Here is a 25,067-nt window from a genome sequence, read left to right on the forward strand (position 1 = left end):
TGCAATGATACAATACCTGTCAGTGAATGATTTGATGATGATGCAATGATACAGTACCTGCAGTTCTGGTCGTGGTAATGTACAGGGTTATCTCCACTTCTCCATCCATCGCGTACAATGTGACAGCTGTAACACCGGGCTCTATCACCCTCCCCCAGGGACACCCAACCATCCCGGGCAAGCACGGTGGAGAAAAGGGAGGTCAGTGGCCATTCAGAGAACGTCTTCAGTCTGATCCACTCGTAACGGAAGGTCTCGTCTTCCTCTACAGACGACAGTGAAAGGCTGCTGAAGAGGTCGCTGAGGGTCTCTGTCGATGTCAGTGACGTGCCGTCTAATTCTGGGGCCAGAGAGAAGGGGCTAGTATCTGTGTTCCTCCTCTCCAAGGCTGCTACATGGGATACTTTCTCTTCTGTTGCTTGGACAGATGTGTTGTCCTTGGGGAGAGACTGTGTATTCTCCCCTTCTGCTATCACTGGCAGGGTCTTTATAATGGCACCATTGGAAGTCTGGATGTTGTCGCTATGGAGTTGTGCAGGCATGGATGTAGACAAGGGATTACAGTCTGTTGGTCTTTCGGCCCCCATCACTGGATTGGAATAAAATCTACTGGCCTCTAGATTTCTACCTTCATATCTACCTGGTAAATTTCCATTTCTAGGATCCGTTGCACGATTCAGTTCAGAGAATCCATTCATCCGTGTTTGATTTTGTGGATTTACCTCCGCACGTGAATTCTGAACGACACCCTCGCCCACTTCGTCGATGCCCGTCTCATTGGCTATTTGCTGTAGAGCTGTCGGTCCAGGTGAAGTTGAGGGATAGATACGTCCACAATTTGAAGTAATACTATGGTAATCATACATAACTGTCGTGTTTCTTCTAAGACTAATCTGCCAATTAATTATATCTCGCAGAATTTGTTTCTTCTTTCGTTTTTCTCGTCTGGATGTTTGTAACATCTTATGTTTTTTATTTGCTTTTTTCTTTTGTTTGTTGGTACTTTCTGCATATTTGACAAGTTCAAATCCAGATTGTGTAAAGACTGCAGCTATTACACATAGATTCAGAAACAAAGCACAGAGCATAACACCTAGCAATGGCTCATGTTCATTTTCCACAAAGTCAGACATTTTCTCTGCAAAGTTAATGTTGCCTTTTCTCTTTTCACTTGAAACCTTCAATTTTTCTTCCTGTAAGTTTGCATTAAAATTTTCAGTAATATTTTCAACAGTACGATTTACATTGACCAATTCTGTATCCACATTTCTAGTGTTAATTCCATCTTCCCAGCATACAACTTGCTCAGAAACATGCAATGGATTGTGAGAATCAAAGTCTTTCTGAAACTCTGAAGACTGAAGACTTGAGTCAAGATAACCAGAATTCAAATAGCTATCGAAACTGTTTGATTCAAAATCACAAAACACCTTTCTCTTTCTCTCCTGGTCGACACTGTTCATCATGTTTGTGTGGATAGGCTGCTTTAGGCTTAATCTATCTGCTTGTCTCTCAGGATACATTGAAGACCCTGACTGGATGTGCTTCTCATGAGAAATCATTATCTCCCCATTCTCCGATTCAATGACTACAAAACTGTCCAGGTGTCGTCTGCCGGTTCGTCTGTACGAATCCTCCGTCTCAGTTTGTGACTCCACATTAAATCGAACATAGCAATCTGAATCCTCTAAGACCAAATCTAAATCATCCTCGCTGTCAGATAGATCCACAAAACAGAAATCTAGTTCCTCATCCTCAACATACCCACTGTCTCTCTCATCATCCACACCTGTAACATTATTGCCTTCTGGGTGTATGAGTCTCTGGATGTCACCATGTTCTGCTATCAATGTGGCTGCATTATCATTATCTGAAGAAACATCTACTTGTTTCTCATCTCTTGATGCCTTGGGATCATCATCTGTTGTCTCTTTGTTTGTCTGCTCAGATCCGTCTTTGTGCAGGAATGATGAAGCATATATACCTTCAAAAAAATATTAAAAATGTTTAACAGTCTGTATTTACAACATGATAGAGCGCCATTGTCAACCATTTTTTTTATACATCCCTTCGAAAATATTTCACTTACATTCAATATGAGACATCACCAGCTGTAGGTGAAGTAAAACAAATCAAAACCTATATATTGCTTTGTGCATAAAGCCACAGCAGTGAGAGTTTTTATATGTGCCAATGTCTGCAGCAACAAACGTTCTGAATCTTCCTTTTTATGACCATAATTACTTGAAAGACCTATACATCTTTAACCTCTAAGTGAGTGTGGTAGTGCGGTATTGTGTGTGTGTAACACTGAGCTTGTAGACACTCCACATTCCACATCTTTAACCTAACTGAGTGTGGTAGTTTGTGTGTGTAACACTGAGCTTGTAGACAAACAACAAGCCACATCTTTAACCTAACTGAGTGTGGTAGTTTGTGTGTGTAACACTGAGCTTGTAGACACTCCACAGGTCACATATTTAACTCCTAACTGAGTGTGGAAGTTTGTGTGTGCAACACTGAGCAACAAGCCACATTTTTCTGCTTAATTGATTAGATACTGTATACTAAGAATTATTCGTTCCTGTTCTACTTTCGCCCTTGTCCGTGGGCAAACTCAAGAGTGGGTGAAACAGCTTTCTCTCTTATCTCTCTTTAAAAAAAAAAAAACTTTCATTGTCTGGGCAAATTTAAAACCGGGCATAACCGTCAGCAAGCGACAGTGTTAAAGGACGAAAATGGCCCTGTATATAGTACTTCACACATATAGCCTTTTTATCAAGAGAGAAAGAACTAGGGTTTGGAAAAGGAGCAATCACTATCTATCCTTACGTCTTATGTGTCAGAGGGATTGGATTCATGAACTCCCAATCACAAAATGAATTCTCTTAAGACTGTCTAATGAGTAAGCTCAGTCAATCATTGATGAAAGTATATATAACTCAGCATGTTCTTTGATTTTAACTAAAAATTTTGAAGATGCTTAGCATCTTCTGAATTAAGACTAAACAATTCTACAGTTATTCCATATATCATTGTACAATTTTATAAACTAGGAACAAACTGAAAAAGTGTAATGCATACTTGTAAATGTATTTTTGTAAAATCTTGTGCAAAAGGTATGCCAAAATTCAAAATGGCTGCCATATAATTTTCTTATTGATACAGCTTGCCACAAACATAAAATAAATGTAATTTCATTAACAATTTTGGTGATGTTTTTATTGTTAACAATGTTACCACAAACTAAATCACACCTATTATACCAAAATGTACATACCAGGAATTTATCACATTTAGGTATCATGATTCATGATACAGTGTACCTAAATGTGATAAATTCAATATGGCAAAGGTGAAGTCATGCTCATTACCCACACACAATCTCATTACTACATGTATATATAAATCCCCTCTCGCAATGAATTGTTAGGGGATACTAAAATATCAATAATGGTTACAAATACTGATTACATATACAACTGTGGGTGAAAAGACAAGAATTTTACAAAATACATCTAGATATTTCAACAATCATGGGTCAAAATATTAAAATGATAAAGGACCAACTTCAGCCAATGGTCTTCAAGACCAACTTTTCTATTGGCAAATGTCTCTAACCCCTAATCTCTCTGTTTGTATTTTTTTTAAAACCTTAATAATAAGAAACCAGACAGTAAACATTGAGATGCCTCTCTGTCATTATAACTATGATGGTGTTAAGGTTATGATAGTTGGAGAATGATTATTGCTTTTAAAACTTTACCTTTCCAAGAAAAAGCATTGAAAAGTCCAAAAATCAATGGGAAGTATATCCGGAGTGTGGCTATCATTTTGGTAGGTCTGAAAACAAGAAATGAAAGTGAAAGTAAGCATTCTGGATATACAGTCTGAAAAGAAACAAAAGGCTCACAGACCTTATCAGTCACCTGAGTATTCGTCCAAAGTATCACTAATCCTAAGGGCTATGAAATCTGTTCGGAATATGCATATATCAGCTAAATTATAATATTCAGCAACAGTATGTGTTCTTAAAAAACTTGTATGCCCCCAAAGTGCCTCTACTGATGAAAGACTTGACCACAATATAACATAATGTAAGTTATGAACACGATATGACTAATTTGGACCTGTCCTGGGGTCAAACCACAGAAGTTGCAAAATTCACAATTTTGGTACATCCTTTTCAGAATCTGCTTTTCCTAAATATGTCTTTAAGTTTTATACTTAAAGAGGTCTATCAAATGATAAAAAACAATAATCACTGAAATAATTCTAGCCCCACCCTGGAGCCAAAAACCCCTACCCCTGGGATCTTCCTTTCAAAATTCCACACCTGTCAGCAATCTACCATTCATCTCTAAAGGTGGTAGTTAATAGATTGGACGACCATCTTGATTTGAATTGTCTCTGTGACACAATGCAGTCAGCATACAAAAAAGCAGCATTCTACAGAGATTGCCTTGCTTTAATTAAGTCACGGCATTAATTAAACAGACATTAGATAACGGGTCACGCCATTAAACAGACATTAGATAACGGGTCACGGCATTAAACAGACATTAGATAACGGGTCATCTGTTGTCCTCATGCATCTGGATCTGTCTGCTGCATTTGATGTCATTCATGACCATCACATCTTACTTGATAGACTCGATACAGCTTTAAATATGGATTAACAGGTGCTGCAGGGTTCTAAATTACTGCTCGCCCACTCGTATTGGCGACCATATTTTGCTTGTGGGCATCCAAAATTTCTGTTCTCGTCGCCTAATATCAGCATTTTTCTTTCCAACCGATCTGAATCTTAATATAATTGAAATTTGGTTTCCGGTTGAGGTTCTGCCATTTGCACAAGACATTCCTGAGGTATCGAACCTTCCAAATCGTAAACCAGAAGGAGCTGAACAATGCAAGGGTTACTTCAAATGAAAAGAAAGCGCATGTTTTTACCAAAGTGGAAAGAAAGGAAGATTTCTCGGTGACGGCGAAAAGGAGATGACATGAACAGTGTGAACAAAACACGAAAGGTCCAGTCGTTATGACAGGTTGCCCGGGTTATAAACTTGACAGCATTGTAAGGCTGAGAACTTTCGAAATCGCATAAAAAGCCTGAAGAAGCCTGTGTCAAAGTCAAACGCCGTGAAGATCATTATATATAAGTCAATGAACTCTGACATTTTCGCTAGGTTGACAAAATGTGAGCAGGGATGAGAGGGAGAGAGGTATTTGAAAGAATTACGGAAATGGAAACTGAAATTTTTAAATGAATTGCAATGTGACCTGATGTTTCTTTTTTCTTGGTAAAAAATCATGTGTTTTTTTTCAATTTCATATGACTGTGTGGGCTACTAAAATTTCGTGTGGGCTTAAATGATTTCTTATACAGGAGCCCACTTGGCCCCTAAGGTACTCAGTCAAAGTTGGAATACTGGACCATGCTGTGCTGCCTTAAAATGTAATCTTACTTAGAAGAGCGACATCAACCTGTATCTATTAACTCTGTCAAATCCACTGAGCGAGTTCTTTCTTTGGTGTCCCCTAGGGTCTGTTCTTAGGCCTGAATTTTACTTCCTGTTTTCCAAACCAATGTGAACTATCTTTCAACAAAACAGAAAGAAATACCACTGTTATGTGGACAACTCTCAAATTGACCAATGGAAGGTTAGAACGATTACTTCTCAAGATTACAAGCTCGTATAGCAGATATTAGTTCATGGATGGCCACAAATTTGTTGAAGCATAACCAGGACAAAACGAAGCTGATCATTTTCCCTTCACATACCTAAGTCGTTAAAACAGGTAGTGACAGTTTCATCGCCAAACGTTCGGCATCAGGTGCGACTGTCACGGGTCTTCGGAGATGACCTTAAAAACGGATGTCCCGTGTCACAGCAGGTGTGGCATGCTAAAGAACCCTCATTGCTCAAGGCCGTAAGCGCCGAGAAAAGGCCTAAATTTGAAGCCCCTCACCGGTCTTAGAGACGTCTCCATATGAGTGAAAATTTTTTGAACGAGACGTTAAGCAAGATACAATCAAAATATAACACAGCAAAACTCCCATTACATCACCTTAAAGTTGGAGAAAATAATATATCTGCTGCATCATGTGTCGAAAGTCTTGGCGTGCACTTCGATCCCTATCTCACTTTGGAGAACAACACGTGTCATCTATTGTAAAGGCATGCCACTTTCATACTTATATTGGTCGAATTCGCCATTTCCAAACTACAGAATCATGCAAGACTTTTGTCAGTATGCACTTGTTCTGTGAAATCTCTTCTGTTTTTAAAATAAAAAACCCACCTAGGACTGCTTACAGAAGGTACAGAACACCGCAGATAAGCTTGTGTCGAGTACAACGACCCAAGATCATATTTCTCTAGTCTTAACACAGCTGCATTGGCTTCCAGTGCAGTATCGTCCACAATACAAACTCTTGGTGTTTACCTTCTGCGTACTGACAAGATGTGTTCCCGAATATCTACAAGAACTCATTAATGTGTGTACCAAATCCTGACCTCTGAAAAATCACTGAATATATACACACACATTGTACAAAAGCAGTACAGACAAAAATGATATCATCATTAGGACTGAAACGATTCACCGAAAAATCGATACTGTTCAATGTATATGCTCGATTTAATGTTCGATTCACTGCCTCGATTTTGGGTTCGATACATTTATTACAAATACAAAATCCATCAGCTTGGGCTTGTACTTATTATTAACCTCAGCATGAGGGACAAAATAGTGTCAATTAAATAACGTTCAGTCTTGAGCCTGACGAAAAAAATTATGAACTTTATCTGATCAAACTACAGAGTACAGATCCAACTGGCATCTTACTGTTTGGCAGTTTGGAAACATTTTGCTTTTAAAATTATGATTGTGAATCTTGGTAATTAAATTTTTCTTCAATGTTATTATTGTTTCTTCTATAAATTGTATCGTATTGAAAGTATTGAATCGCTGCATAAGTATTGCAATATGTATTGCATCATGAACGGGGCGTATCGTTTCAGCCCTAATCATCATGATTATCAAATATTTTACCTATTACATGTACCCACCTACCTATATCCATGAAAAAGTAATTGCCTAATTCTTAAGTTATTATTTTTTGGGGGCTGAAAAAAATGAAATATTTTACCTACCTACCTTGTTTTAAAAAGATAGGATTGGAAAAGGGCAAATTAACAATTTTATTTAATTTAGACCTAAGAATAAACATTTCATAAAACTCCACACGTCTCCAAATACAATATAGGATACACGTAACAATGAAAGTATTGATAACTTTATTCACAGACATAGATAAAAAGAGCTCAACCCGAGATAATATAAAATAATATACACTATTGATGTACAAGTCACCATCAGATCGATCACTGTTCGTTATCTTCACCTTTCATCAAATGGTCTGATGAAACAATGGAAAATGAATCCACCTTTATATGTATATATATCACCCAACACAGAATGGACTTACTTTTTTGGGAGCTGATGCAAATTCCTTTTGTGCGTGCTTCATAACTTCCCCTGTGACAAACAGATAATGACATCAACAACACATCCTGTCAAAAACATGTTTTTTGTAACATTTCAAAGCATAAACAAAAGGCCCATGGGCCACATTGCTCACCCAAGTTACCTTGGCCTATATTTAAAGATTTTCCTTATATATTCGCATGTAAAACTTTAATTCCCTATTGTGGCCCCAACTTAGTACCCCAAGGGGCTATGATTTTTACAATCTTGAATCTCCACTTTGTCAGGAAGCTTTCATGTAATGTAAAATTCTTTGGCCCAATTGTTCTTGAGAAGAAGATTTTCCCCGATATATTTGTATGTAAAACTTTGATCTCTTAATGTGGCCCACCCTTCCCTTGGGTGGCATACTTTTAACAAACTTGAATCTGCACTATATATATGTCAGGAAAATTTCATGTAATTTAAATGTAAACTTTTCTGGTGCAGTGGTTTTTCAGAAGAAGATTTTTAAAGATTTTCCCTATATATTTATATGTAAAATTTGGATCCTCTATTGTGGTGAAACCCTATCCCCTGGGGGCTATGATTTTAAGATACTTGAATCTGCACTATGTCAGGAAACTTACATGAAAATGTAAACTTTTCTGGCCCCGTGGTTCTTACGAAGATTTTTAAACATTTTTCCTATATATTTGTGTATATTGTTTCCCTATTGTGGCCCCTTCCTACCCCTGGGGGCCATGATTGTAACAAACTTGAATTTGCACTACATTGCATGTCAGGAAGCTTTCATGTAAATTTGTACTTTTCTGCCACAGAGGATCTTGAGAGGAAGATTTCTAAAAGATATTCTCGAAATATTTGTATGTAAAATTTTGATCCCCTATTGTGGCCCTATCCTACCCACAGGGGCCATAATTTTAATAAATTTGAATCTGCACTATGTCAAGGAAGTTTTCATGTAAATTTGTACTTTCCTGGCACAGTGGTTCTTGAGAAGATTTTAAAAGATTTTACCTTTATATTCGCATGTAAAACTTTGATCCCCTATTGTGGCCCCAACCTACCCCCGGGGGTCATGGTTTTAACAAACTTGGATCTGCAATATGTCAGGAAGCTTTCATGTAGTGGTTCTAGAAAAGAAGATTTTTAAATGACCCACTCTATTTTTGCATTTTTTTGTGATTATTTCCCCTTAGAAGGCGGCACAGCCCTTCATTTGAACAAACTTAAATCCCCTTTACCCAAGGATGCTTTGTGCCAAGTTTGGTTGAAATTGCCCCCTGTGGTTCTGTAGAAGAAGATTTTTAAAAGTTGTTAATGTATTTTCACTATTTCGCTATTACTCCCCTTGGAGAAGGGTGTTGTCCTTCATTTGAATAAACTTGAATCCCCTTCATCCAAGGATGTTTTGTGCCAAATTTGGTTGATATTGGCTCAGTGGTTCTGGAGAAGAAGATGAAAATGTGAAAAGTTTACGAGGACAGTATGACAACATACAAATTTCGATCAGAAAAGCTCACTTGAGCATTAATTCAGCTCAGGTGAGCTAAGAAAAAACCTGTCTTATTACTAAAACAGAAAAGCAAGGTAAAAAATTAGATTGTACGAGCAATGTTCACAGATAGCACCTGACAAATACCCTGAAGTGTACTACTAAACCAATTGAAGAGTGAACTGTACACTGAACGAGTGGTTTTAAAGTTTACACTCACAAGCTTATATCATCAAATTTATACTTTTTAAAAATGCTGGTGAAAACCCGATAAAAATAAGTGCTATAATTCAATTTGCATTTGCAACTCTTCCGGCTTTCACATACAGACATTATAAGAAAGAAAGGAGGAGGAAAGGAAGGGAGAATTCATGACTAAATTTATTTAAAATTCTATCTAACTGTAACATACAATTTACTTCAAAATGATATCACCTAGTTTAAACATGTTAAAGTGGAAGGAACGAGGATGAAATCAAATTAAAACCTGTACTCTTTAATCACATTTATAAACACTAATAAATGACAAAAGTTGAAGATTAAATCTACCAAGTATATAATTCTGAAATCATTTTAGTTTTCCAACAATTTCACTAAATCATATGTCAAATTGATACCAATTTACTGTACATGTTTACCTAGAACGTACAGTTTTAGATGACAGTAGGACGCTGAATGGTTTGAATAGAACACTTTATGTGGGAACAGAACAATTCAAATCGAAAACAAAATGGTGTAGTACAAGCATGCTTCATGTCTGTAATCGATGTGTAAAAATTGACTTTTCAACAATTAATTATCTAGAATTCAAACTGAGAAATATTCACCCGATCACACTCTACTACATCAGGAGATCCGAGTTCATGATTCATCCATAAATCAACGACCTGAAAAGAGAAGACAAGAAAATATTTGATATACCCAGATCTATACATGACCTATCCTTACTACAATTGAATCCGAGTAGTTTTGTCCCGATTAACTATTCACACCGAGAGAATTCGCCCCATTACCTGTTCACCACAAGTGGATTCGTCCCGAGTGGTTTTGCCCCAACTGAGTACGCATTGGGTGTATATCTATGACAACAGCGCCATTGATCAGTGTGTATACTCTTCTTTAACGAGGAGCAATTTAATTAAAATCAATGACTTGAAAACTACCTACTAGGATCAAAGAATATTAAATAATTACATGTACTTATTCATAAATACAGGGATGTAATAATACAGTATTTGAATAAAAATCCAATGAAATAAATGAATGTACCCGATTTTGAAAAATGCGGCACAAACACTATAGAAATATAAAATTTCATTGCGTCCAATTTTTGTTGTTGCAAAAATACATGGTATGTGGTGAAAATTACGTGTATAACTCACGTGCCTACTCGAGCCAAGCCCTCATCACATTTTAGATCCAATATCAATAAAATATGTTTAATTCATGTTTCAAAAGTATATATGCAATTTGTCTTGTAAACATGTACCTATACTTCGCACACTACTTCCATTAAAACACATTTAAAGTCAACGTGGAAACGGTGAACATCATCAAATGTCCTTGAATATTTTGTGAGCTCTTTGAGACTTTATATCATATTTTGAAAAGCATTTTGTATTGGAAATTATCATTAAAAAATTCTAGATATCCATTTCATAATACACATATATACTTTCAAGAGGTATCTTATAATTATTTTTTTTTACTGCTGTTAAAATTGAATGAAATTACAGACCACAGTTTGAAGTTTTTGAAAAATTGAAAATAAACAAGAACGTCAGACATCGGTAACTCGTCAACAAACACTGCACCAATTCTCACAAGTTCCATGATTTGATGTGCACCTATTAGTAGCTGTTGTAACTAAATTCTACACAGTTAAATCAGGGCGAAACCACTTGACTATAACCCAATCTTCTACCTTATGTTATCTAAATTGAAATTGGGATGAAACCACTTAGGACAAATCCACTCAGTGCGAATAGGTAATTGGTGTAAACCCACTTGTTACCCTAAAATTGACAATAAAACAACATATAATACACAACATTTACTTTACTGCAGAATTACTTATCGTTTGTCTATTATATTTGACGAATTTTTGTTGTCATGACAGGGTTTGACATTTACTTTCTTGAGCACTAGACCAGTCGGGCTACTTCAAATGATTTTTACTAGACCTGACCTTACATCCACTAGCCCTGACCAACTTTCCAGAGAAAAGAAACCGTGATAGTTTCTCCATATTTAAGTACTTAATTCAAATGACAAACGTTAAGTTTAAACTAAAACGTACTTAATTGTCTCAAAAAAAAAATATCTTTAGTCTCGTCCTTCAATTTGATGCTTTTATTTTCAAACCCATTTTCTGTTTCTTTAAATTCTACTCGGCACAGAAATTCTTTAGTCTTTTGTTGGAATAAAATGACCTCAACTGCTTTTTTAAAATTTCTTTTTCATAAGCCCTGCTTTGTTTCTTTCCAACCTACTCCTTTTTTTCTCTCGGAACATCCTTCCTTGAGGACGAGAAGTTGAGACATTCCCGCACATGTGTCAACACCGAAAAATGGCTATTTACGATTTAATTTATTAATTTAGTTTTTTGTTTTTTTTTCAAATGAAAATAAATTCAGTTTATATCTATTTATCCGAAACATAACTTTACACCCATTAAAGGCATAGGGTCTATCTTTTATCTAAAAAATGACATCACAATATTTTGCAAGAAGAACTCCAAAAAACAAAATTGTAGTATTAATTTTGAGTTATCTATAGCTGCAGCGCTTGGAAATTGAAGTCATTTTGACGTTTTAGCCCTTTATAAAAAATTTGTCTGGAGGACAATATATTAAACTGGTACCCCGCTGATTAGTGGATATACACAAAGATAAGAGATGCGAAGTCAACAGGGTACCAGTTTAGGCAAATGAGAACAGGGAATTATTTTGTAATTACTATCATATCCAATGTGTTGTAAACATTCTGATGAACTTTTTGTGATTTTTTAGTTATGATCTTAAATTTCGCCACCTTTTTGGAACATGCAAAATTTCACCAATATCTTAGACCCTATGCCTTTAACAAAGAGTAAATGTCGTAAAATATCACTTTCGACAGCGACTTATATATTAGAACTAAAAATAGAGATTTTGTCATCACGCGGTTCAAAATTGCTCGCAAACTCCTTACAGTTATTTTTTTAAAGTTAAAAATAAGATATCTTATGGTTTAAAATACAGTTTCTTGTTTATTTTTTCAACACGACCAGTTGGACTAGTAAATCGACATTTTACCCAACCGGACCTATCATTTAGTAGACTTGGTCGGTCGTGCCTTAGTGTCAAACCCTGCATGCTTACTTTGTCAAAAGATAACTTCCGAAAATAATTTTGTAGTGCCAATTCTGGCACACTCGCTACACACATAGAAATATGTGAATCTGCAACTAGTGATCCAAAATCTTGTTTTACAAATAACTTAATATCCCATCAAGTTTTAAATGGCAAATAAAACTTCAAATTACTTGCCCTTGATTACAGGTGGCGCACGATCCGTTAACTTTAACCTTAAGTTTAAGAGAACGTCGGAAGGACATGTTTAGATTAGAAAGTTGTTGAATATTTAGTAACGATGGCGGATTACGGTTCGTAGAACCTCGCTGCGCTTAGAGACGAACTTAGAAAACGCATTGCAAGACTCTCTGGGCGGAAAGGAAAGCACGTTGAGAGTTTCAGCTGTAACCGAATTTTCTCTGTCACATCGATTAAATAAAGACATTCAATACACATTGAACGTTTTTCATCATAAACTACTTCGTGGTGAAGCTTAAATGCTTAAACAGTAGTTTAGGTTGAATATATAATATACATTATAATTCTTTATAAGTTGTTGAATTGCATATGTTTAAAACAATAAGATGCGGACCCCCCCCCCCCCCCCCTCTCTCTCTCTCTGATTAAGAATATCAATTATTAAATATATCCATATATATCTGAAATTCTATTATTAAGCTGTTAAAATGTGTAGTAATAGTGAATGTATATATGTATAACTTCTCTTCATGAAATAAAATTCACGATAGAGAAGGCACATGTATACAGAGTACATAATATATCATACCACATTAAACAGTTTATTTGCGTGTTTTAACTTATATCACTTACGTGATGACGTCACGATAGGTAAACAGTTTGCGATTAATTTTTTATTAGTCCATAGGGCAGGCGAGAGCATAAAAATTGGCAGGTCAAATAAATTTTACTACCCCATATGCTAGCTGTACAACAGGGACTGACACTAACGGCTGTCCGATTGTCCGGGACAACTTAAAACGGTGGTCGGACAACTAAGTTCTGTAGTTTACCTGTCCGATGGGACAACCAAAAATAAATGAAGGGTATCCGTGAAATTTTAATAAATTCTACGTGAAAAGAGTCCTTAAAGTTTTTGAAGTACATCTCGTCGATAGAAATAATCTGATAATCAATATGGCGTTTTTCTGGTTTTCCCTGATCTAAATTTAGATTGTTCATTAATATCGACCAATCAGCTTCACGGTGTATTTTAATCGCGCCAATCAGATGTCTCTATTGTCGCGTGATTCTTGGAAGTGAACAAACAGATATAGAACACTTTTTCCGAAGTTAAAATTCAATAATTTTTACGAAAAACATGTCCAAAATGAAAAATTATCAATAGGTTATCAAATAATAATTTATTAAAAAGAATTTAAGGGGAATATTCTCTGATTATTTGATCCATTATAGTCTTAAATAAAACATATTACGACGTAAGAAATGACATGTCAGCTTGATGCCAGAAATGAGTGTCATTCAGATCGGGCATCATTTCTACATCATAATCTTTATTAGTTTATAAGTTGAAGACCGTCTGACAGCAGACATGGCACAACAATTATCGTTGGCAAAGTATTTTAGTGGGGTAAAAGATCGTGAAAAGCGACAATTTTCGGACAAGTACATTTTCCATTCGGACAACCTAAATTTCATGTTAACTTGTCCGTAGGGACAGGTTGGTATTAAAATTAGTGTCAGTCCCTGTACAATAATGACTCAAAATTTCAAGTTTCTACATTTTAATTGAATATTACACTTTGGATTGCAAGTTTAAGACGGAAGTTCAAGCTTTCAATTTCTAAATTCACGTCTCCATCCATATACTATGATTGATATACTATGAGTTGGTTGTACTCTGCGTGAAAAGCACGACTGTATCCTGCGTATAGGAATGGTTGTATCCAAATGACGTTTGTCCATGGTGTTGCAGGAAACTGATGTAGGCCTACATACATGTAATTTGACCCGTGTTTACTTTCATGTATAAGGATTTATCATGTTTATATGTACCATGACAGTTCATGATATGAATGATTTAATACTAAAATACATCACTTAACAAATGTAGTACACATTGAAGGTCAAATTGAATGTTCATACTTCAGATTGAAAATCGAAGTTACAAGTGAATATTGAAAAAGTAATGCAATGATTTTTAGAAATAAAAACCACAATGAACAATAGGCCTATGTGTGGCTTTTATTATAAACACAACATTGTATATATGATAGTGAAATTTGTTATCTACTTCACTTGGATAAATTTATAGCTTTATGAATTTGCATTTAATTTTGATAAAAGTAGACATGATTCAAATTTTATTTCTAAAAAATTCAGAAATATCTTAATGTCTTGAGATGCATTTTTCTTCTGGTTTGCGTCAACAGTTAAAATAGGCTAGGACTGGTATTCGTTTCTTTGACGTATTGGACTGTACTTCCGTGGGTCAGTTGATAAACATGACATAACAACATAACTATGATAATGCAAACTTTGATAAGTTATGAAAGTTTGACAATTTCATCTCATATTTTGATTAATTTCATACGTATTGACTATTGAAGAATCCAGACTCGTTTTCCCTGAAATTCAAACAATATTTTACAACACTTTTTGAATTAAAACAAAATTAACAATGAAAGTAAAGTGTTGAAATTAATTTACAATCCAGTCATCAAATAGGAAAACAAGACCTAAGAATATTAACTGCTATTAACTGCCTTACAGTTACAGTCTGATTATAGCCACCCCTCCATTACAGTCGTGTCGTCGTACCGAGTGACGGCGGAGGGGGGTGGGGGTGCTATTAGCAATCGCGTTCATTCATATTTTGACGACCTTGGTTAACTCTAAAATTAATTTTTAAATGACATCTGAAATGTATTTTTGTACCATACTTGGTTTATATATTGATGACTCAAATTTCCCCTGTTCGATTATAGATCTAGTCGGGGGGGGGGGGGTGTCATAGAATTATAAGATCATTGATGACTGTATCACTAAGAATAGATAAAATTTCAGCATAAATCATTCATGCAGAATATTACGATCTACAGAGCAAATGTTTAATCCCTCGTTAATACTTTCTGCAACAAAGTCGTCATCTGATAGCTGTGAAGTCGGACTGAAGACTGAAGTTTATAGTGCACGACTTAAAACGATCGTTGTCGCTGTCACATTTGATGACAATGAACTAATTGAATTTTTTAAAAGCTTCATATCTCGGGAATTCTACCCCCGCTCCCTATTTGCACAACAAAAACCTTACACTCTCTTATAAATCTTATGTACACCGGAAGTCAACAAGGACGTAAACGAGTCTTGCGTCACCTATGTTTGAAATAGGGGAAACAACTGACAAATATTCGCAATTCAAAAATAATGATATCAATAAAACATCATTACATGTACGGATATTACTTCTAAAATGTCAAAGGATAATGTCCATGAGTATCTCATGTGTCAAACAATAATAGCCGTTCTCCGACTTATCTTGACATACTCTCGACGGTGACGAAGAAGAAAATATTTCTTTAAGGCAAAACAGTGATTTGGTCTTTGCAACTTTATGAGTCTTTCTTGTCTTGGCCTTTACCTTGAAAAAGAAGAAAACCTCTAACTGAAATAAAAACTGGGGTGATTGTACATGTTAATTTTAGAAAGTTCCTAATTTGAACAAAAAATCCAATAAATTTCCTAGTCTCAAGTGATATCAGGACCCTGTGTGGTAAATTGTTTATGAGAATTCCACGTTATCTGAGTGTTATAATATTTCATGTTTGTTAATATCAACTTGACCTTGTCAACATTGAAATGATATATATTGTATAGGTATAGATTGTGTTTACTTCTTTACTAATTTATGCTTGGGTTTATAAATGTTTTAAATATATAATATCACATTCAAAGGTTATCTATCATTTTGTCACCAAAATTTGATGTCCATGAAAATTGCTCTCTCGGTAATAACACCAGTATTTAATCATTTCAAACACTTTTTAAAACTCAAAGGAGGCACATGAACGTGTAATTTAATCTGCTGATTAAATAATCATTGTCTTAATTGCAAGACGATAATTCTTCCCTATATATATTTCTTTATACTAATAGCACTTGATTATCTAATGTAGTTTTATATTATTAATAAGGTTCCTCTTGTTTATGTACAAAATAAATGTTTTTATTAGTCATTGATATATATAATATATTCCTATGCCATTGAGAGATTTTGAGAAAAAAAGAGTTGCCATCACATTCACAGCTAATGCCCCTTTAACATGCAATCAACAATGACTACTAAATATCATGCTTAAACGTATATAAATATACTCGATATCAAAAACAGCTGTGACAGTGAAAATATCATACATACTTTACAGTATTATCTTACATTTTAAAGATATTTTATTACAGTTTTTTAAAATCCCCTCTACATTCTGCACCATATAAATACATTACAAACACCAACGCATAATACATGTACGATGAACCATTTGTGTCAGATATAATGTGTCATGTTTAAAGCTAATAATTAGGCTTGATGCAATACCGTTCTGCATTTTGCACAATACTAACCCCAAACCGTGATTTTATTTCTAACAAAGAGACAATCAACTGAGCAGTCTAAATGAGCAATTCAAACACAGCAAACACACCAGCTCTACATAGTGATGAAATATGTGCAGGGCTTAATTGACCCTTTTAGGTACAGTTAGGGTCTGGTACGGTTTCATTTAAGAATTGAAAAACTGTTATTTGGGGAAAAGTGCTTACACAATAAACAATACAAAAACAAAATCATTCAGATATCATGATTAAAGGTAAATATGCTCTGATTTTTATGTTGGATATAAATACTACGGTCTTCTTTGAATAAAATGAAACAAAAACTATTTAATAAATGTATATGCACAAACTATGGTACACCATTGTAGTGATACAAATTAGAATAGTTTCAAAAGACAGGCCGTATTTTTAAACAAATGAGTTGAAAACTGATCATGTGATTCCGTGTCTTAGTAGCTAGCATACCACATTATTTTCCTAGCAATTCATGGATCTCTGCATAATGAATTCCAAGTAAGAAAAGTTCTTATTCCTGTATCTACAGTTAATGAACTACATGTGAAAACTTACCAATGCAATTTTTTTTACTTCCTGACCACATGTGAAAATGGCGGGTGCAATGCATAAATCTATACAAATAAGGTCAATGGAAGATGTCAAAGTTAGTCAAGAATGAACTGAAAATTTAAACTTATTCCTTTCAACTGGGATACATTGCACAAGTTATCATATAGATCACCATGGTATTAGAAAACTCATTCCCAAGATGTTGCAGATTTTACGGAACAACACATGCAGATCTAGGCCTATACCATTTTTACTAGATGCTTTTGTGAACTGATATTTTGGAAAATTTTCATTGACAATCAGATTTTAAGGGGAAAAAACAACAAACAATTTTCAGTATGCCGGTTTCGAGATACGTCCTAGTTATTTCCCTTTGGAGAACTCTCGTACATAGTAAGGCGCGAAAAAATTTGTTTACACGCGGGAGTGGGACAGACATTCATCACAGCGTAAGTGAATGTACTCAGTAAGTTTCTCATACGCTATATTTGATAACCCGAATTTGACTGATACACAAACTAAGTAAGTTATAAGTATTTAGGAAGTAATTATACATAGAATTCTTATCCTATCACGTTATTCCGCTGGTCATAAGTACCATATCCAAGAAATTTCTTGCAAATAATATGTTTTACGGCGTGACCGTGTTTGAGGGCGAAACAAACAAGTTTTGGTATTAGTATCTATATCCAAAGCAGACCAAAAACAACCCGAAGTTAGCAGGATTTGATCCGCCTATATATTGAACGCGGGAAATATAACGCAACTGATTTAAACAGTACATTGTGACGTCATATTCAGCGTCGTATTTTAGCAAATTTACAAACATAGCGTCTGAACCACAACAAACATGGCGTTAATGGTGGAGTGCAGTGATTATATATGATAAAGAAAATAAGATTTACATGCTTTTACGAATTTTTGTAACATCTCAGAACGACGTGAACCAGGGTAGACGAGATTCAAAATGGAGAAATACATGTCCACGCGATAGTATTCGAATCGACGCCATTAGTACCAAAATTTTCAAGTTCCATAGGTATGGTTTAATTTTTCATTGTTTTCCTATATTTTCCTTTTAAACATCTACATGTATATACGTGTTACCTATAGGGAAAGCTCCGCTCTCATGGCCCGAAGGGCCGTGAGAGGGCTTCGCCCTCTATAACATTGTTTGTATGTTTCCACTTCGGTAAAACATTTCTTTCGATAGTATTTAGTATTTCCCACATTTACATATTTAAAGAGAAGCCGCTTTTAATATATTTCATCGTCTTCCTCGTAAGCTGTCCCACTTTGGCATTCAAAGTTCCACTAAATGCACCTCCTATACAGAAGAGTTCGTATCTCGAAACTAAGACAATATGCTCTGATGTGGGTTTGAACAGCAATGAATGGACAAAAATAGGGTCATTAATATCATCGTCTATTCATCAGTTCATTAAATATCAATTCTGTTGTAACCATGTCCACTCTAAATACAGATTATGGCTTATTTAATTTGATTTCTTTGAACTCAAACTACAACAGTCTGTACAAGGGAAAATTGACTGTTGAGGAAATCCCAACATCATTCTGCGTCAAGAAATTAACGTTCGTTAAATTCTATCATTTGGAACTTCAAAAAAAGGATGACACCAAAAGCTCTGCTTACGTTTCATGTCCATCTCCCCAAAAATCCAGACAATTTAACTTACAATATATTGCCTATCACTTGACTTTTGCTTCTCAACTGTTTTGATCCACGGACTTCCGAAATGCGAAGTAAAAGCGCATGCGCACTGCTTGCAACCAAAAGTGGGAAAGGAGGAAGGGGGTCACTTCATGTAAATTTAAGCGCGGATCCAGGAGAGAACACATTCGCAAGCAAGGAAGGGTTGTGCGATCCAAATTTAAACCTTTTTCCGCTCCGAAGGGGGGAGGGGGTGATGAAGACCTGAAATTGCACAAAATTACCATTTCCAGGGGCGGATCCAGGAATTGTGGTTACGGGGGCGCCACTTTATGAGGCAGTGTGTCCTGCTCCTGGATTTTACAGATTTTATGGGGCTTGAAATATTTCTCCTATTAAGTCATTTGTACTATTTTCTATCATTTTAATAGGGTGAAATTAATAAAATGACCCAAATTTTTAGGATTTTTTGGAAAAAATTAATTAAGTTCTCCCAATAAAGTAATTCAAGAAATCAAAGGATTTTGTCATTTATTTCTCCGGGAGTGGAAGAAATTATTGCTTCTTTTATCGTTTAGTACATTTTCCGAAAGAAGATACCTTAAGTTTGAAAGTTTTAGGAGGGGGCGGGGGGCGGGGGGCGGGTGCGCCTCTCTAAATCCGCCACTGATTTCTGAAAGAAAAAAATTCAAAGGGGGGGGGGGGTGTTGTTGCAACCCTCATACCCCCTCTAGATCCTCAACTGCTATTAATGCCTATCACCAGTAATGCTTCTTCCTACATTAAACAATAAGACTCTTTGATCCGCTAACTTTGTAACGATATAGTAGGTGAGCGGATCTAATATTGGGTTGAAAATTGGTTTCTTGTATAGATCTGCGGTACTCTCTCTCTCTCTCTCTCTCTCTCTCTCTCTCTCTCTCTCTCACTTCGGTTCATAACGATCAACAACTCCGCATGGGAGGTTGTCTCTGCAGAGCTTTAGACTAGGGGCGGATCCACAAAATGTTCCAGTGGGTGTAACCAAGTTATCCCACATGAAAAATAAAAGTACCGAGAAGTGCTATGTTTAGTTTGTAATGATATCGTACATATGTATATACAAGTTAAAATATTACTGTACGTATACATGTACTAGGCATACATATTTGGAAAGAATATTTCTTTTTTTAATGTGTTCATTCAATGATCATTTATACTTATTCACAATCTGATTTAAAAGATAACTTCAAATAAATTGTGTTCATAAATGAGAATCATTGAAATAATTTGAAAAGCATCGACCAAAATCACGTAGATCCTGATTATCATTATCATCATTTTGAATTTTGCAAGTAACAGGTTGACAAGTAGGGGTTATGTCTCCGTGGAAACCCCCTTCTAATCCCCACCAAGTGTGCCAGGATCGTAAATATTAGTACAACATTGCTTTAAAAAAAATGTCCCGATATTTTATTCTTTCCAAATATGTATGCCTAGTACATGTATACGTACAGTAATATTTTAACTTGTATATACATATGTACAATATCATTACAAACTAAACATAGCACTTCTCGGTACTTTTATTTTTCATGTGGGATAACTTGGTTACACCCCATTGAACATTTTGTGGATCTTTGGAAAATACCGTACTGTGACCAGCTTCGATGACGTTCAGTTAAAGAAAAAATTGAAATACAAGTTCAACAAATAATCTGAAGTTTTTAAGTGTGATAGTATAAATATGAATTTCTATATGTATTTATTCGTTTTGATATTTTTCATTGATCGTTTTGCTAAATACAATCTTAAAATTCACTTTACCGTAAGTTCAATTGCGCATCTGGATTGAGTTGGCTGAATAAAGTTTTATTCTGTTATTTCATTGGTTCTTTGATTTCATTGGTCATTTCATATTTCTTTATCCAATAATAGTATTTCAGTATATGTATAAATCTACAGCGCTTACCTATGTAGTTAGAGCAGTAATACGTTTTGAAGAGTTACAACCAGCTGATATCTTCCGCATCTTATGGTATGTTATTTCTATATTAAAGTATATGTTTCATTTCCATATAAAGAGCCGATATACGTAATTATTTTGATTGCAAGTTCTTTACTTTATTGTAATTTTCCTTTCAAAGTCGTAATGATTATATGAGTCTGTAAGATCTTAATCTAAATTATTTACAGAACACATGTACATATTTTTGTAAAGTACAGTATGCTTCTAAAACGTTTACTGTGGGTACAATTTACAATTTGTCATATTTCACTTATGTTTTTCTTTCTTGATTTGTAATATTATCTATCTGTTATTGTAGGTCAATGCCTTTATTTTCTACTGAATAAATTAATAAAACCAACATCTGCCTTTCTGTTCGGTTACATAAGTAAAAAAATACATTGGTTTTTACTTGATTAGGCTACTTTCTTCCGCTTTGAACAGACAGTTGAACAACAAGAAGCAGATATAAAGCTTGACTTAACACGGCGATAAATCAAACTCCATTTCTGTTCAAGTTCACAGCTGAAAACGAAAGTATATCATATGACCGGTTGGAAAATAAATCGCTATCTATTGTGCTCAGTAAATCACTTAATGATGCATTTATTAGTGTTATCATGTCAACTACCTACAATGGAAATACCCCAGACCCCCACGCCGGTAACAACCAACCACCAGTGACGGAATGAAAGCCGATGGGGGGAGGACCACTATTTTTCAAAAAGGTAGATCATGATCTCTTGCTGGGAGAGGGGGGGGGGGATAAAAAAAAAAGTAATCTTTTGATTTATTGTTACCTTTATGGAGAGGACTTATATCTTATTCTAAAAATAATAAAAACTAATAATTTGTATACCTTCTTACTTTTACCTCGATCATTAACTATATAGGCCTACATGTCAAAAAGGTCACCTGAGTACCATACTCCATGCATTTAGTTTTTCCTCACACATGTCTTCATCAGGAGATTTTAGGTCTAGAAATAACTCCCAGAAAATATAGCATACTTGATTCTAGCGATCCGGCGCACCCGGGTTAATCGGCGATGACCGGCGACACGCTTGATCGGGAACCGGAATTGTGCACGCATCCCGCCAGGTAAGCCAATTGTGCCGGGAAATTTTGATAAGCAAAGGCGGCTTCAAGCTGGCTTCCTTGGGGACAGTAGTATCGGGCGTTGCTTATTCTAAGACAAAATGACTCATTTTTTATGACTCTTTTTTATTTTTACTCTGTTGAAATAAACTTGATTTGCAAACATGTTGGTCATTTCTATGCCGAATAGTATTTATACAATAGAAGGTCAACATTTTCATTACTGGACTGTAGTCGGGTTACTCGATTCTTAGCGCGTCCCCGTGTATACCTGGCTTATTTAGAGATCAAGAAAATGTGACTTTGCGAGATTTCCGCCATTTTTGATGAATTACTTCAGTAATTGTGACTTCTTTTTTTCTATTTGAATGTGCACTTCAGCTCGGACTTTTTCGCGCGCTTAAATATTCATTAGAGCGCACAACGCGAGCTCGTTACCATTGGCTACATGTATGTAGTTGAGTAAAACTTTACTTACATTTATATGAGAAGTACTTCAAAATTCCAAATGGAACGGTGTAGTTCAGTTTAGTTACTTCCTTAAACGAAGGAAACTATTTACAGGGCGTTTACTTAAAATTAATACCACAATCATTCATTATCGTTCTCTCTCTCACACGCACACAGTGTGTATGTGTGTGTGCACGAGGCATACATGCAGTGTGTATATATAAAAATAGACATAGATACAGATGATCTATACATTGACTCTATAAACTCAACTCCTTGATCAAGTTTTAAATACCTGTAATTCTTTGAACGTCCAAGACATAAGGAAAATGCATATGCACACAGTCTCTGTTGATAAAATCTTTTTTTTTTTTTTTTAAACGATAGATGGCCACCCAAAGCGCCGTTACCGAACCAATACAGATGGTGACTGGAGGAGAAAATACTATCATTAATAAAAAGCAGGGAGGAAAACATTCTTCGCTTTTACAACTTTTATAAAAGTTTGGGAATTCAACTTTTAAGAAAAATAAAGAGTAGGACAAACACTGATCCCTGGGCACACCAGAGGTGGAGTCACGTGCATAGGAGGAGCAAGTGCCGCCTATCGACCGGGTCATTCCCTCTATATGAGGTCGTTTGTAGTCACATGATGAAAAATAATTTGACGCAATTAGGAAGTACTACAAATACATTGTACATGTATAATGATAATTTTCAACATTTTCCATATGTCTTCCTGATCAACAAGGACGAAGGAAGTTAACAGTTTATCTTGATTTCATTTAAACCTTACCACTATCAGAATTTGAATTGACGAGGGTTTCACTAATTAAATGCATTGCAGAATGTACCGCGATCTGCAAAATTTCGATTTTATTAATTCAGTCTAAAATGTGAAATTACATGTACTTCTTTACTTCACTTCAATTCTTTTTAATAATTCTTTTTTTCAAACAGTAAATAATGATTTTATCCATTCTGCCTGAAAAATAGGAACAGCTGTATATATAATGTATTTTATGTTCCTTTAAACTGACCTGCCAAGTAGCATTTGCTTGTTACTTGATAAAGGCAGTGAAAAAAGGACACTGATGTGAATTGAAAAATTGCCATTTATTTTGAAAGTGACGAAGTTATATAACAGAAGAAGCTAGTGGGGGTCAGAATGAATCAAAAACAAAAATACAAGAACATGTGTATCACATATGTATGGTTATGCAATATGACCCCCTACAACACATAGTGAACAAGGGGTGTTTGCAAAATTGAAAAGAATTATGCACACACAACATTTAATTGATAATAGTATCACCAATTCAAAATATTGAGCAGACAATATCTTCCTATGTCAAGAGTGGATTGACTATGTGACCTAAAAATCAATAGGGGTCATCTACTCCTTATGCTGTACCAGTGTATCAAGTTTGGTGTCAATCAAGCAAATAATTCTTAAAATATAGGAGACAATATATCACTATATCCAGTTCAACCATTGACCTTTGACCAAGTGACCTCAAAATCAATAGGGGTCATCTTCCCCTGAAGATGTACCAGTGTAATAAGTTTGATGTCTGTCAAACAAAGGGTTCTCCCTATGTGATCTCAAAATCAATAGGGATCATTTATACCTGAAGATGTACCAGTGTATCAAGTTTAATGTCTGTCAAGCAAAGGGTTTTCAAGATATTGAGCGGACAGTACATGTATATTTCTATGTCCAGTTTGACCCTTGACCTTCGACCATGTGACCTCAAAATCATTAGGAGGCATCTTCTCCTGAAGATGTACCAGTGTATCAAGTTTGATGTCTGTCAAGCAAAAGGTTCCCAAGATATTGAGCGGACAGTATATTCATATGTCCAGAGTAGATTGACCATTGACCTTTGGACCTGAAAAACAAAAGGGGTCCCTTTCTACTCATAACCAACCCACATACGAAATATCATTATGATCAAGTGAATGGTTCTCAAGATATTGATCGGGTAACATGTGGTCTACCGACCGACCAACCAACAGGTGCAAAGCAATATGCCCCTTCTTTGAAGGGGGGGGGGGGGCATACATATCGAAATAGAACTGCCTGCAATCAAATAAGGTGGGTTTTACAGATAAATCAGACCTTTCATAATCAACAAGGAACAAGGACACAATATACATTTATAGCATGATAGTGAGGGAGATATGAATATTTATTCACCCAAGAAAAATCATATTCCCCGAGGGCAACAACATTCGTGCAATAAATTGTTTATTATACCGAAACAAAGCAAGACTACAAAAATTTATTTGAAATTGGAGTCCGCTCATCTATACATTAATTGTATGTAGCTGAGATTGTCTTAACAGTAACACCACGCTGTCAACGTATTAGAA

The 25,067-nt window shown here is 35.4% G+C and overlaps 1 protein-coding gene and 1 long non-coding RNA gene across 8 annotated transcripts in view; one reads left to right on the plus strand and one right to left on the minus strand.

Annotated features, from left to right (window-relative positions):
• The window catches only part of LOC125677307 (uncharacterized), a 55,905-nt gene that overhangs the window by 14,754 nt on the left and 16,084 nt on the right, over window positions 1–25,067 (minus strand). For 3 of the 7 annotated variants that reach the window (XR_008801341.1, XM_056159284.1, XM_056159281.1), the window contains exons 3-6: window positions 9,820–9,879; window positions 7,496–7,545; window positions 3,767–3,843; window positions 58–1,984 (exon numbers count right to left, since the gene is read on the minus strand). Coding sequence is in view for 6 of the 7 variants with exons in the window: in XM_056159284.1 (XP_056015259.1) it covers window positions 58–1,984; window positions 3,767–3,833 (1,994 nt within the window). In the remaining variant the exon portion in view is untranslated. Of the gene's footprint in view, window positions 1–57; window positions 1,985–3,766; window positions 3,844–5,468; window positions 5,601–7,495; window positions 8,944–9,819; window positions 9,880–19,181; window positions 19,251–22,719; window positions 22,791–25,067 lie in introns of those variants that run through there. The other 4 variants (XM_056159286.1, XM_056159282.1, XM_056159285.1 and 1 more) reach the window with 4 other exon arrangements.
• Window positions 20,833–23,615, plus strand: LOC130052957 (uncharacterized). The gene is made up of 3 exons (XR_008801343.1): window positions 20,833–21,173; window positions 21,463–21,871; window positions 23,079–23,615. It is a non-coding gene; the product is annotated as an uncharacterized LOC130052957 (long non-coding RNA).

Source organism: Ostrea edulis, chromosome 3, assembly GCF_947568905.1.
Source record: "Ostrea edulis chromosome 3, xbOstEdul1.1, whole genome shotgun sequence".
NCBI lineage: Eukaryota > Metazoa > Mollusca > Bivalvia > Ostreida > Ostreidae > Ostrea > Ostrea edulis.